Source organism: Chelmon rostratus, chromosome 13 (assembly GCF_017976325.1).
Source record: "Chelmon rostratus isolate fCheRos1 chromosome 13, fCheRos1.pri, whole genome shotgun sequence".
NCBI lineage: Eukaryota > Metazoa > Chordata > Actinopteri > Chaetodontiformes > Chaetodontidae > Chelmon > Chelmon rostratus.
Window position 1 is genome coordinate 4010148 of NC_055670.1, and position 18116 is coordinate 4028263.

General features: G+C 41.1%; 1 protein-coding gene across 1 annotated transcript in view; it reads left to right on the plus strand.

The window, feature by feature from the left end:
• Positions 1-18116, plus strand: part of kcnh3 (potassium voltage-gated channel, subfamily H (eag-related), member 3) — a 129545-nt gene that overhangs the window by 82734 nt on the left and 28695 nt on the right. The window contains exons 3-7 of the mRNA XM_041950213.1: positions 3242-3376; positions 8388-8527; positions 10032-10290; positions 13419-13576; positions 15635-15836. Coding sequence (XP_041806147.1) covers positions 3242-3376; positions 8388-8527; positions 10032-10290; positions 13419-13576; positions 15635-15836 — 894 coding nt within the window. The remainder of the gene's footprint in view (positions 1-3241; positions 3377-8387; positions 8528-10031; positions 10291-13418; positions 13577-15634; positions 15837-18116) is intronic.

Genomic DNA, 18116 nt, shown 5'->3' on the forward strand with positions numbered 1-18116 from the left:
TGATCTGCGATGAAAAGAGGAAAGATGAGTGAGGAGGTAGAGAACAAAGGCGCAGTCCACAAATAAAAAGCAAGAGTGACATTCACATATAGATGGAAGACAGACAGAGGGGGACATGGACTCATCTGCTCCTCTGAGATATAAGCCTATAACAAAGAGCAACAGAGGGTTGTAAAAGCTCCTTTCTCTCAAACACACACAAATGACAAATTGGAAGTGTTTCATGCTTTTATCAGCTCTCCATGAGCTCACATTAGCATTTTAGCTGTTCACCAGGGAGCAAAACACATTTAGAGCCAGTTCCATAGTTCTCTCACCAAAGACAGCAGCACAGTTTTTTCTCTCATTGCAGTACATAATAATACTCAGAGTGTATTCATATCAACATGATATGAATACACAGGAGTCAATGGACAAGAACACATTTCAAAAGTTACTGAACAAATTAATCGTTACTGTACAAAAGGAGTAATGTTTGATTATTAAAGAGTAAAACACAAACATACAAAAGTGAATTCACTTGTAGCTGTATAAGGGAATAAGTGGAATATATTGGTTATGAAGTTACAACTGGTAAGAGTTAAATTGTAAATATTCCAAAAAAAAAAGGGCAAATATAAGTTTATGTAAACACATGTAAATATTACTTTTAGGAATTACTGGGAAATGTCTGAGTTTGTGGCATTTCTGCATTTATTTTAGGAAATCTAAATTAATGCATATTTTAAAGACAGCACTCACTTAATGTAACAAGCAATGGAGGGATGGTTTTGGTTAAAGTCTCCAGGTGAGAGTCCACAGACATACAGCTGCACTTTGAGCTAAATGCTAACATGCTCACGATGACAGTGCTGATGTTTAGCAGGTAGAACATTTACAATGTTCACCCTCAGAGTTTAGAGTTGTAGGATGCTAACATTTTTGAATTAGCACTAAACCTCTTAATGTCTAAATAGCTTTAGTTTTGCAGGTGTTTGGAGGTAAACGACAGTGTTTGACATATGAAAAGAATGACCTGATGATGGTGCGAGATGAAAAGTCAGAAAAGGTTTGTCTTATCGCCATCCATAGAGCAATGCAGCTACAGTGGACAAACACAAAGGTGACAGCACATGTTAAAGGTGTCCTATGGCGTAAGCAAAGCTGTTTATATTCTGTGTTACTCACCAAAAGGCATTGTGTGGCTCCTTGAAGTCTAAAAACACACATTAAACGCATTTCCTTTAGTTGCAAAGCCCACTTCTTTGAACATTTGGAAACCTGCATTGTCACAACCACATTTACTAGCTTGCAGTCTTTTTTCACTGCAAATTGCTTCTTTTCTTATCATATTACTGCCACCTGTCAATCAGTGGAGCCCAGCACCACTTGTAAAAAGTGTCAAAAGCCCCACAGGGTGCCCCGAACACGCATACACTCAGCAGTTTACTTAAAGGCCTTTCAAACCTGTGGCACTTGTTTTGCCTGGAGATGTACATGGCCGCCCTCCAGAAGTCCATGGCTGGACTCGATAGCGTGTACAGACTGTGTTTGTTTGAGCCTCCGTCACGCTCTCTGCCTTCAGCATTGTTTCATTGTGCACTAACCACGATGGGACAGATGACTTTTAGCATTCTTATTGGTTTTTGAGTTTGATGACCTTTCCTAATTGCCAGCATAGCTCCTCAAAAACTACAAGACAGAGTAAGTTTAGACACCTGTGTGCATGAGCTGGGCCTTCAGTCACAACTAGTAGTTACAGTACAGTTACTGATGAAATGATATGTGACACTCTGTACTCACCTTCTGTCAGCAATAATGTCAGCGATAACTCTAATATAACTCTAATGAAATAATGCTAACTCATATATATTAATGACAGCCTTTCGTTCTTTATCCTCATACTGGGCTTGTAGTTATGCATGGACAGACAGGACAGGACGCAGCACAAGCTGTTTCAGCTGCTTTTGTTTACCGTCATGTTCCAGTCAAAGAGGGACAAATCCAGCCCCAACATGGCTGATGTTTTTATTGAGGTCACCCCCCGTCTTGTTTAGATGCATTACTTACGTGCGTGATCCGTCGTTGGGAGTGTGTTCAGGAGTTGCAGGGAACAGTATGCAGTGTACCTAATGCAGCCCACAAAATGAGTCAGAGATGACATGTGAGTAACAGAAAACCAAAACAGCTTGTTTTAGCCTGATTTCATGCATTTATGTACCAGCCAGCAGGGGTTGCTTGTCTTGTTCGGTAGCCTTGTTTAAAGGATAAGACTCGTGATATTCTGCATTTATTCATTCTATTTTTTTATTGTCAACAAATCCCATGAAAAGACCAAAACCAACAGTGAATTGATTTTAGCAGCAAGCTCTGTCTGCGCAGCCAAGGTTTTATACATCTTATTCCTCTGTGCCAAAGACCTTCATGGTTTTCCAAAAACTATTAAAAACACATCTGTGAGTCACACTGTTGCACTGGGTGACATGTTCCTTCATTACCATGAACACACACACTGTGCTTTATTTTGAGACAGTCATTGCATATACATTACTCACTAGTGTATGTAAATGTGTGTTCATCTGCAGCTGCAAACAGTTCCCAACAAATGCACTATATTATTATTATTTAAGTAATATTTGCTAAAAACTACAGTTCCCAGCTGTCCTTTTTTAAAAGAATAAAACAGTAAATTTGTGACCATTTCACACAATAAGAAAGGAGAGTACTGAGAGACCAACTCATGCGTTATTAGTTTTGTTCTGTTTTTTCATGCTTAGCTTATTATGTGAGAAAGACAAGAAACATTACAAGAAGTTGTATTATCACACCATTTTTTAATTATGTTTCATTTATTGATTTTTTTTATGTGGATCCAAGCTCGAGGGTAGCTTAACCTGCAGTGGTTTAACTTCTCAGGTCGTGATTTCCATATTTCCATATCACTTCCATATGAGCTCTATAGTCAGCATGCTCACAGTGACATGCTAATATTAAGCAAGTAGTATGTTTACAATGTTCACTACCTTAGTTTAGTGTGTTCGCATGCTAACATTTGCTAAAAAAAAAATAGCAAACAGAGATTACAGCTGGGGTTAGTGGGAGTGCCTATAATTCTGTAGGTATTTTGTCATGAATCAATGCATTTGACAAATTGTTACAAACTAATGATGAAAAAAGTGACCTGATGATGCCGCGACGCTAAGGTCACACACTTAGGTGGAGATGAATTGACTGCGTATGTTTGCATTTGTCCTTTCTCCAGGTACACAGTTCTGGTGTCTCCTGGACATTGTACCCATTAAGAATGAGAAGGGCGAAGTGGTTTTGTTCCTCGTGTCCCACAAAGACATCACTGACAAGAAGAAGGACCAGGATCCTGAGCAAGGGCCCGACACAGGTGAGTTTACATAGATAACCCTGCTCACAGTTCTGGTAATGGATGCGATGGTGAAGTATGACTTCAACTTGTTCTCAAACACTTAAAGCATTGAACAAAGTCTGGTTCAGCTCCTTAAATTGATGCACACCCACTGAACTAAAGCCTTCTCATTTGTCCTCTTCGGGGGTTAATTGTTCTGTCTCCTTATTCTTAATTTGACAGTGTAATCTTTTATCAATGTCCACTAGTTATTGTGGGACTTTCAGCTGCATCTCATGTTCTTCATCAGTGAATTTTGTCTTAGCTTTTGAGACCCACCATCCTTGTTATCACATGGTTGAAGATCCACACTTCACAGAGCCAACTCTATTCGTGTTTGACCATGAAACATAGTTGCTTTGAATAAATGCAAGAGCAGTGAAAGGACCGTGAGTTATGATTAGTGCTAGTCTCCAGGTCACACTCTGGAGTACCTGTAATCTACCCTGGGGAACAGTGGAGCTTAAAAAACACACACTGAAAGTGTTTGGAGATCCTGTTCTATGACACACGTCACACCATGCCTACATTTTCATCATGTCAGCAGTGTTACATGTGGCAGCCTGGCTTGTTTTCTATATCAAAATGGCTGATTCAGATAAAAAAAGGCTCCCTCACAGTCTTCTACGACAGCTGTGTCATCTTTGCTGCAACATTTGTGCCTCTGCAGTTTTTACAATTTCAAGCAAACAATAATTAAGCATCAATTAATCATTTTCATCCCCCTTTTCATCCTGCGTCTTTTCCCCAGTGTAAATCTCCCCATTGATTAAATGAGTGTGTGTCTGTTTGATTTTCACATTAATATTAATGACTGCCTCTATCAAATGCACGTGGTGCACCATAAACATTATGTCAGAGATGATAGGCAGCTTGCTATCCAATGTGATAATGATGGGGGAGGTCACAATTGGAATTACCAAGGAGTATTTGTGAGTTAATTAGAGGAGCTACGCGAACTCCTCTGACGATACGAAGAACAACACCTTCAGCCGTTTCAGCAAGTGCCCCAGAACAGCGAATGTTTGCGTTCAAGTGCCAAAGCCCTCGAGCATCCGTGGTAGTTATCACCAAAGGAGGAAATGAAATGACGTTATCACAGAGCGTCAAAGTCCACACGGGGAGGAGGCAGCCATGACTGCAAGTCAGTGGGAATCTATCTATCTATCTACCTATGTTGACTGATCAACATTTAATATTAGCATGCTCCTTACTTCACACCTCGCCAATGTTAAAATGCTCATTTTAATGAAACAAAAGAACAAAGAAGACAAAGAAGATGTTTTTTCTTTGGCAGACTTGTTGATCCTGTACAGCTTTCAACCAGCAGACTTTTCAAAATAAAGTTCACCAAGATTCTGTCCATTTCTGAAGAGAACCCCATGCCAGGGCGGTCCTGCCCTCCACTATCAGATTTTTTTGACCGTGGCCAAACTGGTCCAGAGGTGTCTGGGGCTCCTGTGAAAACAGAGCGAGGAGTCCGAGCACGCCAGGCTGAAAGACCAGACTGAACGTGTTGAAGGGGTGTGTTGTGTCTGTGGTGGGAATATCTTGAAGCACAGCGTGGTGTGTTCAAAGGCTTTATTTTATCTGCAGATATTATGCTGCTAACATTGAATAGACAGTTATTACTGACATTCAATTCTCACTTTAAAACTTCCTAATCCTGTTGAGAGTGTCTGAGAGTCGAACACTGACCCTGTAGTAAGACGGGAAGAGAAGCAGAGCAATCAAGACTCTTTAAAATGTTGTTTTCTTCAGACAGGCTTTCAGAGCTGCTGTTAGCACCTGCTTGAAGTCACTTACCCAATTTTCCCCCACTTCTCCAGGCTCGCTCATTTGGCAGAGCATAAGCCGTGTTTTACACACTGCATGAGTTATTACATTTGAAATTCAAGATACCAAATTGGGAGTTCAGTACGCACCACAGGGGACAGAGGACAAACAAAACAGATGGAAAGGGAAGGGAGAGAGAGACAAAAGGGGATTTAAATGGTGTCTATTTTCTGATTCATCCCAGAGACATGACTAGAACCAGTAACGCAACTCTGGGGTTTCTGCTAAATGAAACACCTCTGGAAAATGAAAAGGAATGAGGAAAAGAAAGAAAGGACAGACTGACATTTATGATATGAGGAGCTGACACAAACAATTACATGTGCCTGCTCCTGCTGCTCAGTGGGAGTCTGCTGACTGGCCGAACGTCTCACTTTTGGCATGTGGCTCAGCGTGACGGGTCTTTTCAGAATGTAGACTGAGCCGGTGACATGGTGGAATGTGAGTGAGAGAGCGAGACTTCAAAAATCAAACAAAGACAGCCTCTGAGTGCTTAATTAATGAAAATACAAAGCCTTACACTCATTAACACAAACATAAGTAATGTGTCACTGTAGTCTTGAATAGGACAAAGAATACTTCCTGGAGTCCGGAGAGAGGAATATGTCTTCTTATCTAACCCTTGGCAAGAAAGTGAATACTGAAAATATCAAACTCTTCCTTTAAGATGATGATGATCATCTGACCATGTCTGAAGGCATTGTTGGTTTCATAACAGTATACAAACTGGTAGATGCATGATACTATAGTAACTGTCTTCTGCACCTTAGACCTGATGTAGCTTCCCTCCAGACAAAAAACTTTACCATCGTCATTAAAGAGAGACAGAGCCGGAAACTGAATAGACTTTTTGATAACAAATCTATCCAAGTATTGTGGTATATGATGGTGTGAGGGACCAAGCAGGCAAGCATGAGGAGACATAGGTGGATTTCCAAGAAAATGATTTATTTACAAAAAAATGAAGTCAATATATAAAGTTCTGGGCCCATAAAAGAGGTCAACTGAACAGAACTTAACTGAATAGAACTGAACAGACCAAACTAACATAATAAGGACAAAATAGACCTAACTGACCTAACCAACACAAGAACAGACCTGACACACATAATAGACCTCACGAACTGCACACAAAGGGGACATATATACTGGCTGATCAGACCATTGTGAAACGAGGGGGATAACAAGAAACAAACATGACCAACTATACTACAAATAAAACACAACAGGACAACTTGTCTGTCAGTAAGGCTATTTTGATAATTAATCTTAACAAAAACACCAAAGGCTCTACTATAATTTGAAGAAATAAAGAAAATCCTAAACTAAACATTGGAAATCACACCCGGATGCTGCAGACACACACTTGGTGTGGCCCAATTGGCCACTTCCTGCATTTAACAGGTCTGCTCCCACAGTCGTGCCTTTTGCTCAGGTCTGGCCCGATGTCCCTCCAGCAGCAGTGAGACCCTCAACACTGGTAACTCAGAGAAAACCATTAGAACTTAAGACAAACTAAATAGACAAAGTGCAATGTGACTGTACAGAAGCTAACTAAATGTGCGCGCTACAAATAGAAACCACTGTACTGTCAACTTATGCTAAATAAATATGTATGTGTTGTATGAAACCAAAAGGTATGTGTAATCCTTAATGTATTTGCTGTCTGTATGTGCAATGTGGATGCCATGAGGTCAAAAAGGTAAACTAAATGAATAATTAAATATAAAGAAAACTAAGGTGAGTGTAGGAGGGTTACCGACATTTATATCAGCTGTGTGGCAGCAGTTGCAGCCATCACAGATGGTATATTAGCTACTTGCTGCCATCACACAAGCTCTTTTCCTAATAAATGATGTAAGCGATGGGGGACATCACATGATATGAAGCATGTGAAAGCATTTTAGGAAGGATCTCCTACTGCCCAGTAGGAAGAAGATGAACACTGGTTCAGTGTTAATATGGGCGCCTGACAGACTTGAAAAAGGTGAATCTGTACTTTAATGTGATCAGTTGTTTTCCAGGATGTAAGTTTTCCACGCTCATCAATTGTAAAATTATCCCGTCAGCCTCCACCGACCTCGAAGCCTCTTCATCGTTCTGAAGAACACCCCGCGTGAATGTGATTCAGCACACAGACTGCCCGCCTCTATGTTCCTCTTTCTCCTGTTTAAAGTTTCCAAAGAGAAAAACTGTCTCATCCAACAGATTCACACTTCAGCACAGCAACCAGCGCCTCCTTTGTGCATCTGTCAGAACAGATGCTGGTGCAGACTCTGTCTGAAAGTGTCCTCAGACAGAAAATACACACCTTGTGTGTGCCGCATTTGTTGGTAGTAATGGACCTGTGATAGCCCCCAACAGCACAGCACATGCACAGACAAAACAAGAGTTACCAGTCTCAGCAACAGTGCTCAGTCTCTCAGTGCACCATCTGAACCGCATGAAATCCATCTGATGAACAAATCAAATTTACTGGATGAAAATGAAAATGATTTGGTTACAAGGCTGGATATTTGCCAAGCATGGCATCATATTATGGGCAGACAGAGGAATAATCATAATAGGAAATGTAAAGCGGAAATGCAGAGAACAAGAAACGATTTTTCTGTCTTGATGATGGTTTAACATAAAACAACTTGCTATTTTACTTCTCACGCCTCTCTATCATCAAGTGTCCTTTTCCCTCTTTTGCCTGATCCTATCTTTCCTTCTTCAATAAACAAAAAGGAGGGCATGTATGAGATGTTGGAGGTGTTAGCCATTACTGATACTGTTCTGTAAATACAGATCTGGATCTCAGCCCAGGTAATCAAATTCTAGCTAGAGAACAGCTTGTTTAGCCACAAAGGCAGATAGCAGGTCAATATCCAATCAAATATTTAGACTGGAACTTGAGCTGTTGTACATCAGAACGTAGCTCAGAGGAGTTGCGATCTAGCACACAGGGGATTCCACTCCAGCATCATGACATCCTTTGATTTCATGATGTAGGATGGTTGGAGACATGGTTCAGGTTCTGTTTCACTGCCTCTGGTAGCTGTTAAAGCAGAGGAGCCGGCGCTTCGGTCGGCATGGTTTCGCACAGCACTCGCTTTAAATTCTTCCCCCGTGCAGGGGATCGTGGCTCAGCATGTTACCGTCTCGTCCACAGATGAGGAGACAGGTCTGGAGGTGCATCAGGTAACTCGCCCTCCAGGCTTCAACGCCAACCGGCGCCGCAGCAGAGCTGTTCTCTATCACCTGTCAGGACACCTGCAGAAACAAGACAAGGGCAAGCTCAAGATCAACAATGTGAGTTTCTCTGCATTGGTCAACACTGGCACATCTATACAAAGGGTATATACTTCTGTGAACGTCATCTTAATTTTGTGGTCAGTAGCTGCAAGTTCAGCACATTTACATCTAATATTTCTGGAGTAATGAGTTGTTTGGCTGCCAGGAGATGTAGTGCAAGCCAAGAAAGCACCAGACTGCCTCTCATGGAAATATTATTTTTGCATTTGAGATTTTTGCACAGATGATTACATTCAAGTCACAGAGGTAAAGCTATGTTTCTTCTGAGGGATAAATATAGTACAAGACGAACTTTAAAACCCCTACAGGTCGATCAACAACAAACAGTCTGTTTTGAAGACATTTCCAGATTCTTCAAAGACTCTTCTCCAGATGGAATAAGAAGCGTTTCCTGCTTTACAATAAAAAGAAGTTTAATTGTTTCACAAGTTGCCACACAGTTTATTAAACCAAACGACGAGGGTAGGACATTCCAAGGTCTGGTTTGTACATTTGACATTATCATATGATACAACACATACACTGTGCTTAGTCCACTCCTGGTCCCACACACCACAAAGATCTCAAGGGTCAGAGTCACAGCCCAGCATTGTGCTGTTTGTGTGTTCACCACACTGTAGGCCTGCTGCAGCACACAGATGGGATGAAGGTGTGATGCCCACTTATGGTTGGATCATGTATTTTTAGGGATCATAGTTTTATTTGCTTGAACAGGGAATTTATCTGTTGCATAAAAAATGGTGGAAACATGGTTTAAAACCCAATAGGCCTTATACTAATATCCAGATTAAAAGCTTATTATTAAAAATACTGGATGTTACACAAACATTTGTGGTTTGACCTTTTAGCCTGAACATTTTTAAATGAGCAGCTCATCTGTGTGTTCCTCCATGTTTTTGTCTTTACTTTGGATTAATGAATTTCTAAGCTTTTTCTGAGGTCATCATTGTGAGGAGACCCTGTTCATGGTGAGCGGTGCCCTCAAGCAGGAAGCAGGAACTTTAATGAGGACACAAAATGTGGGTGAAAATCAGATTAAACCCATCTGTTCCTTTCAGAGAATACAGATATTTCTCAGTGAAAATGGTGTGCACATGCAGGCTAATTATCTATTTGACACTAATGTTCCCATTTTTCTTGTTAAATTCCTCTTGAATAATGAAAAACATTTTTCCACAGTTTTTTCCATTAACTTTTTCAATCACTTAATCAAAACAGTTTTTATAGCTTTATCAGATGTGAAACATCCAAAAGATTCTACACACACTGTAATTCAACCTGAAATAAATGTGTAATGGTACTTGGCATTGTTGGCAATATTTCTCACTCTGCTGTGGGTTTTTATAACAGCTGTCTGCACAACATGAGCGTGAGAGGCTCATGAGTACGTGCATAAGAGTGTGTTATTGTGTGCAGGTGTGTGTGCGTCTGGGACTGGCTGGAGGAAGACTTGACAAAGTGAGAATGGTGTTAACCGCTGTCCTGCTGTGATCCAATCCAGAACATGTTCGGGGAAAAGCCTCCGATCCCGGAGTACAAGGTAGCAGCCATCCAGAAGTCTCGCTTCATCCTGCTTCACTATGGAACCTTCAAGGCTGGCTGGGATTGGCTGATTCTGCTGGCGACCTTCTACGTGGCCGTCACCGTGCCCTATAACGTGTGCTTCACAGTGGTGGGAGGGCGGGACGAGGGGAACAGCAGCGCCCCGAGAAGCCCGCCCAGCGTCAGCGACATCCTTGTAGAGATCCTGTTTATTTTAGGTGAGACAGCACGCTGTGTCTTTCAGATTCACTCCACAAGCTTCTCTTTCCACTGGCACTTCTGCCACAACAAGGTTTAAGCATAGAGACGAGTTAATTCCTTTCATGACAAATGAACTGGTAGAGGACACACTCCTCAACATCTGTTCAAGCTGCTGTTAATGCTTGTTTGAAAAGTGCTTTCTTTTATCAAACACCAAGGCCAGCTTCAGGAATTAACAAACTTAATTATTGTAATGATTAGCTATTTGTTCCCCATTGTCTTAACCGCCCTGATGGGAAGCCAACAAAACAGCCTGTATCTGAGAGGCTCATCAGGGGTAAAAGTTAAAGTTTTAATGATGCAAACACAGCAGTGAAAGATATATTGCCAGGCATGACATCATAGATGATATTAGCCATTCTCAACAGACCATTATGTCTCATTGCTAACTCGTTGTCTAGACAACAACAGGCCTCTTTGTCCCCAGTCTTGTCCATCTAACTGTAGGAAAGTTGTATAAGTGCTCTTCAGTGGACACTTTTCTTTACGCTCGTCAATAAACTTCTGCAATGAAATCCTATGAGCCACTGAGTTAAATGGCCGACTCTGTCAGTCGATATCCCATTTGTTAGAACTAATAGGGCCCTCTGTTTATCAATATGTTCACTCAGTGAACAATAGTGGATTGAAATGTTCCATTAGGCTTCTGTTATTTGTTTTTTTCTGTTAAGAAGTAATAGATTAACTACATCCCAAATTAAGGTCTGAAACTTGAATAACGAGTCAATTTAAGAGCCATATTAGTGGTTTTGTCTGTTTTAGCCGACAGATTTCATGTAACATCTCACGTACACCACTGTGTGCAAAGAGACTTTGGTGTCTGTTAATGCCAGGACATTATTGTTACATGTAAGACAGGCATGAACACAGGCCATGTTCAAAATGATTGGAGCTCTCAAGGAGGAGCATGAAAGGTTTATGTGTTGAAGAGCATTTTAATTCATGAGCTTCAGTATGTGGTGAGACATGACAGTAAACAAACATGCAAGTCAAGAACCAGAAGAACCGGCTCATGTTCAAAGTTTCAAATCTTACCATACAATCAGCCTAAAACGCCAATCCAAGGCATACCCAAAGTAAAGTGGATGATATTTAGAGAGAGGAATATCTGTATTTCTGTATTTATATTTAGATAAGCTATATTTAGGCCATCTATATTTATACTGTGTGTATGTATACTATACATCTTTATTATAGCATTTATTATAGCATTTGCTATCATAAATATTATCCCTGTTCCCACTGAAGCAGCATAGCCTTGGTTTCAGTCATCTGCACAATCAGCTGCGACTGGCTCATCCTTTCCATGAAAGAAGAGAGGGAGACACTTCATGTCAACACAGACCTCGCTGGCTATTGTCCAAGTAGGCCAGTCAGCAGACTTACAGTAGCTACAGGGTACGGCTACAATGTGACACGCTCATGAAACGGTTAGGTTTAGGCACCAAGACTGCTTGGTTAGGGTGCGTTGTGTGGTCTGCAAGACTGCATCAAGACTCTTCTCCTATTCTCAGCAAAGCAACATATCAGCTGTATTTGGAAGTGCCTACTACATGCTACCACCAGTGTGCGGTATGCACTACTGTTAAATTGATTGCAGTATGGTAGGCCAGGCTTAGCCAGCTTCCAGTTTTGGAAAGCTGAAGTAAACAATAACACAGCTATTGGCAAATCACCACTGCAAAAGAGATGGGTAACGTTAATGCCTATCGGATGATTGGAAGGAACCAGATTCACTGGCGTTTTGCTTCACTGTAAATATGATGTGAGTGGGCGCCAGTAATCCGTCTTTCTGTAAGTTTGGAAGCATAATGTTATCCTTCTTCAGTCAGACTGGGTGCCTTTTCATAAAAAGCAGGGAATGTCACATTGTGAGTTCATGATGCCTCATTTTATAATTGTTTGTTTGCCGTTGGCCCAGATGGGCCATAGGAGTGTTAGACGTACAGTATTATGCTTCAGATGTGAGTGTCCTTGAATGCACCAACTGGAAGAGTTTTTTAAAACTGTCCCTGATTGTAAATACTTTACAATTTTTAAACTAAAAATCAACAAAATGTTGATTGTAATACAGCTCAGGAAACAAGTCCCACTCAAAAACGTGTGTGTCTTCTTTTTCCTTGACTTGGATGTTTGAGCCTCTGTCTGTGCAGAGTTTGACAGTTGGAGGCTGTTTTTACGTTTATCTGCTTAACCTTCAGTCTCAGTTTAACGCCTGTATGCATGAGCATAACTGTGTGACTTCTTCTACACTACTTTGAAAACAAATCCTGGTCCAATATGCAGCTTGAACAAATGTGACATGGAAACACTCAGAATGAGATGAGTCCTGCATTTACATTTTATAATTTAACAATATTTGCATACTCAGAGCATCTGGGTTTTTCAGTGAGGGAGAAGGAGTAGATGTAATATGGATAATTTATAATTATATTCAACCTTTCTGTGGAAAAACCATACCAGACAAATATCATGAATGATTATTCAAAGCAAATTATTTTTATATGTCATAAGACATGTCTGTATTGGGTTTCAAAATGTATTGAAATAATTGGAAATCGTTGGCTCCCTGGAAGGTAATAAATTAATCTATAAACTGATTGTATTGCCCTGAAAACAATCGCTAATGGTATATAAGCGTAATTTGAAGTCCCTGAGAGGTCAGATCTGGTCAATGGCTGACTAAATAAGGGCCTGTAGTGTAAGTTTTCTCTTTGCTGTGGCGAGAGTAATTGAATAAAGTTGTTTTTTTTTTGTGACCAGCTTTCTGTATAATAACTTTTTTGTTCTCCACATTTTTTTGTGTGTTTGGAGAAACAATTTTTAGTCAATCTGCTAAAACATGCTGAATCTCCAGTGCGGTCCTTTAAGCGTGCTGTACATGTTATAGTTCTTATTGTCAGTTTATGGGTTGCTAACATCTCTTTTTGTGTTATCGAGGTGACTTGCATGTGACTCACTGAATAACCATTGCTCTGTATGTTACTCATTGTTTATCATCTAACAGTAATCCGTCAGTGACGCCTGTACTAACCTCTTGGTAATTCCTGCTGTGAGCTTCCGCTGATGTTGTCCTCCTCTGCAGACATTTTGCTGAACTTTCGAACTACTTTTGTGAGCACGTCGGGTCAGGTAGTGTACGACGCCCGCTCCATCTGTGTGCACTACGTCACCACCTGGCTCTTTGTCGATCTCATTGCCGCCCTGCCCTTTGACCTGCTGTATGCTTTCAACGTCAGCGTGGTGAGTCTCCTCTGTGTGTGTTATGGTGTGTCTCTCTGTGGATATTTGTGTGTTTACATTAACAAGGCACCAAACATTGTGTGACAGATGTGTGCGTGATAAAATCAGGCTACCTGATTCACCTTTTTTTCCTTGGAAAGAAAGACACACTCTGTTTTCACACCGGCATGCCAATGAGGTTCAATTTGTAGAAAGAAATAATTAATGCATAATGTCATAAGCTCCCTGGTGAATTTATTAGATCAACATTTCATTCAAAGTGATGCTCATTAGACAGACAAATGGCACAGAGCCAATCTGTTAGTGCACATACTGCAGGTCCTTGAGTACCAAACTGATTGCACTTTTGCAGAATTGATCTGTCACAATTGTGCAAGCAGTTTACCAATGAACACAGGGAATAGGTCCTAAACACAGACACAGAGCTGAAGCAGGTCATTGATTTCATCACAAAATCCAAAGGTACAAAAGGAATGCCTGACACAGGGTAGAACGATGAAAAACAAGCACACAAGTTTAAGCCTTGTCCACACGTATATGGATTTTTAGCAAAACAAGCATTTTCCTCTACATTTTGGCCTCTTGGTCATGCGCAAATGGCGTTTTCGGTCACTAACTCAGGTCATTTTTTTTAAATCGCCCTCCAAAAAAGCTCCAGTATCTGTGTATCCTTGTGTACATGTAAAACAGAGCATTTGGGGAACAATGACATCATAAACTCGATTCACGAATGTTGCTTTGTCTTTGTCTGAAGCAGCAACAACAGCAGACTACTGGTTTGCATTTGGTTCGCACTGCTAGGTCATATGCTAGAGAGCTGTTAAATGGCTGCATATGAAAAAATAATGAGCAACAAAACAAAAGTTCATGACAGAGTTATGTAGTGCTTTACTTAGTTAAACCAGGATTAAAACATTTCAGGACTGAGCTAAACAAAATCTGGTAATTAAAAGATTAAAGATTAAAAAAGTCAACATTAATAATAAATCAGGTAAGACATGTTGGAAATGAACAATTAATAAAACATATGTTTTGAGAAGTGGTTTAGTTTTGAGCTGCAACGTAGGAACAACCGGCAGAGTCCTGCCCGAGGACATGAGGCTGCGCTGTGGCTCAAAAGGGAGCAGCAATTCAGCAACGTGGCCGGTACCTGAACCGTGAAGTGCTTTAAATGAGATCAGTAACATCCTGAAACCAGGCTAAAATGTCCTAATAGCCTGTGAAGACAGACCAAAACAGGGTTGGCATGACCTCGTCCTCTTGTAACTGTTCAAAGCCGAGCAGCTGTGTTTTATATCAGCTGAAGGTGTGAGGTGTTTTTGTCTTAACCCTGAATACAGTGAATTACAGGAATGTAACTGAGATGAAATGAAAGCATGGACGACCTTCTCAAGGTCAGGTGAAAAAAGAAAGACCTGATTTTTGAGATGCTCCTTAATTGATAAAAATATGATGGAACAATGTTTGTAATTTGTTTTTGAAATGAAAAGTCAGTGTGAAATAAAACACCCAGGCTGCAGGCTTATATTACACATTGATATAGTTAGACAGGGCTAAAACAGAAACATCAGTCTTCAGGGGCCAAGAAGAATTATTGCTGATTTGATGTACCCCTGATGTAGACTTTATCACCACCTACAGGTACGGTTCAGGCTGGTTTCAGAGTTTGAAATCTTGAATGGAATCTGTTTAATGCAAGACTTTTTTGTAAAATGAAATTTCTTTTTTAAAACAGATTTTTTTATATTATATTATTTTTTATCAAAATATCTGTATATGTGTGGCCAAGGCCCTAATACACTGGGCAGGGAAAGCTAATGAGGGACAGGTGAAAGTAATCACAGCAGAGTAGGCAATCACACAGGTGGAAAACACACAAGGCCAGGAAGTGGAAATGAGAGGAGAGGTGAGTATTTCAAAATAAAACAGGAAACAATGAATGAATGAGATGAAACTGAACAACATAACCTGGTTTGGATGAATAACTTTTCTTTAGATTGAATAAATACTGAAGGTTGACATGGCGTGTGTGAGCTGATGTAGCGTGTATCTGTGCAGTACTTCGGGGTCCACCTGTTGAAGACGGTTCGGCTGCTCCGGTTACTGCGGCTGCTGCAGAAGCTGGAGCGATATTCCCAGTACAGCGCTGTGGTTCTCACCCTGCTGATGTCCATGTTCGCCCTGCTGGCCCACTGGATGGCCTGTGTCTGGTACTTCATAGGCCGCAGGGAGATTGAGAGTCCTGGCTCCTGGGATATTGGTTAGTACACACTTTATTCATCCACACACAGTGTTGGAAAGTAGCTCAGTACATTTACTCAAGAGCTGAACAGAAGTTGGTTTGAAGTACATTTAGAGACAGAATTGATCTATTTTATGATACGATTAAAGATTCCTCCAAAACATATGATCATATTAAATTTGACAGATGATTATAGACGAGTGTGATGTCAGTAATTTTGTATCCACAACAGAGAGCGCAGGATGAGTTGTGCAGCAGGACGACCCTGACATGGACGACCAATGCTTTTACTAAGACACAGCTTTATGATATTCCAGTAGCACCTCTCGAGTCCTGTGGGCGACATGAAACCCTGGAATACAATCTGATAAACTTGTAAACACGGCAGACAGGCAGTTTACAAGCGAGCAAACTTTAATCCTTTTGACTGTGAACTGGAGCAAAAAATCAACAGCCGTCTCTGTGTGTCTCATTTTATTCTGAGCATTAGACAAACACACACACACAAACATGTTGTTGAGTCAAAAGAAAAGCTGCAAATGAGCATGTTTTCTCAGCAGTGGGCTGTGGACAAATGGACAATAGATTTAGGGACATATTACGAGATGTGTACTACTGTTGCCTCTCTACCTTTTCTGTTTTCAGTGTATTCCTCCTCATTTCCTCCCACATTTAAAGGATCTGTAGTGCATGGTCTAAAATGCGTAGCGGAAGAGCATGTGGGGGGTGTCCAATTCCACTTTATTACAGTTATATGGTGCATAATCTGGTGTATTTCAATCTTAATTAATCATAGGTGTAATTTGGCCATAACATGAATTTAACCAGTGTTGTTGATTTATAAATTAAATCAGTGTCATCTCCCAGATGCACAGCCTGCATTGCTGTTTAAATGGCAGATTCAGCATGTTGGAGGAGCGGCGTTTTTCTGCTGAGGAAATGGATCTGCTCGTGCATGCGAGCAGACCATCTGGGAGCAGCAGGAGTCCACCAACGCTCCCTGAGGTGAAGCAAACGTGGAAGGATCTTACAATCTAAATAACGCGCTCTTTAATTTGCAAGAAATAGAAAATACTTCACCATTGAGAACTGGCTTTTGTTTGGTGCAGTCGCTTTCCGCTGCCCCAAGATTGCAGTGCACCAACAATATGGCTGACCACACCTCATTTTAAGAGCAACACACCCATACGTGCACAGATGGACTCAAATATATTTGCTACTTGCACAATGTGGGCGCTGGCTGTGAAAATGACAACAGCGTTGGTTGGAAACTAGCGATGACACACGGTGCAATGCGTGCCGCTTTGCACTGGGTGGAAGATGGAGTGACTCGTCTCATTCTCTCTCTCTCACTCAGCCATGAAGCCATGGACGTCCCCACAGCCCCTCATGGAGCTGTAGTCAGTACACACAAGCCACGTCTAATGACGTGAAAAGAAAAAGAGGAAGAAATGGACATAACATACTGCATGTTGTCACGCATGCTGTAGGCTTTTAAAGGAAGCCTCTGATGCATGACTTCAGGTTTTGCTTGTTTAAGCCAGAAAATCCGCTATCACTGCTCCAGGCCTGAGGCACGAACAAAATGTACAGTACTCTTATTTAATTTTTAATGTCTTCATTTTGTAAAAAATAACCACAAGGACACATATCAGAAAAAATATCTGGAGGAACTGCATCCTATATCAGGCTGTTGATATTCTATATTTTTCGTACTGTCAAGAAACTCCATGAAAAGACCAAAACCAACAACGTGTTAGTTTGTCTCTTTGTACTTTCTAACTTTGCTGCCTGGTGACTATCACCTCCAGGCCCACTGGTTCCCAGTGGAGATGTAAATCGCTTCAGACTCTGATGCCGAGCTCAGACAGAGCAGACAGGAGTATGTACAGGAAACTGCAGACCGGTAAGAGTTTCACCAGAAGAACAGAGTTCATGGTGCAGAGTCCGAGGGGTTCCAGGTCCGAGTCCCAGGGAGAGCAGACGGACTGAGCGGGGGGTTTGGGTGATCTGAGATTTCCACTGACAGAGAGGGTCCAGGTGGGGGTGAGTGGCAGGATATCCACATGAGGTCTCACAGGGAGAGCAGACAGGCAGGGCACAGACGACGGGAGGTGACTGGAATCACCACGCTGGTAGGCAGACGATTCGACAAATACTGGTTTATTCAAGTGTGCTAAAAAAAAAAAAGACTCACAAATATAAATGGTTTGGTGCACTGTAATTTTTATCAAATGTCAATAAAAAGGAGTAAATAGTGCACTTGTTCAGGTATATTTTCAGCTGAGGACTAATGCC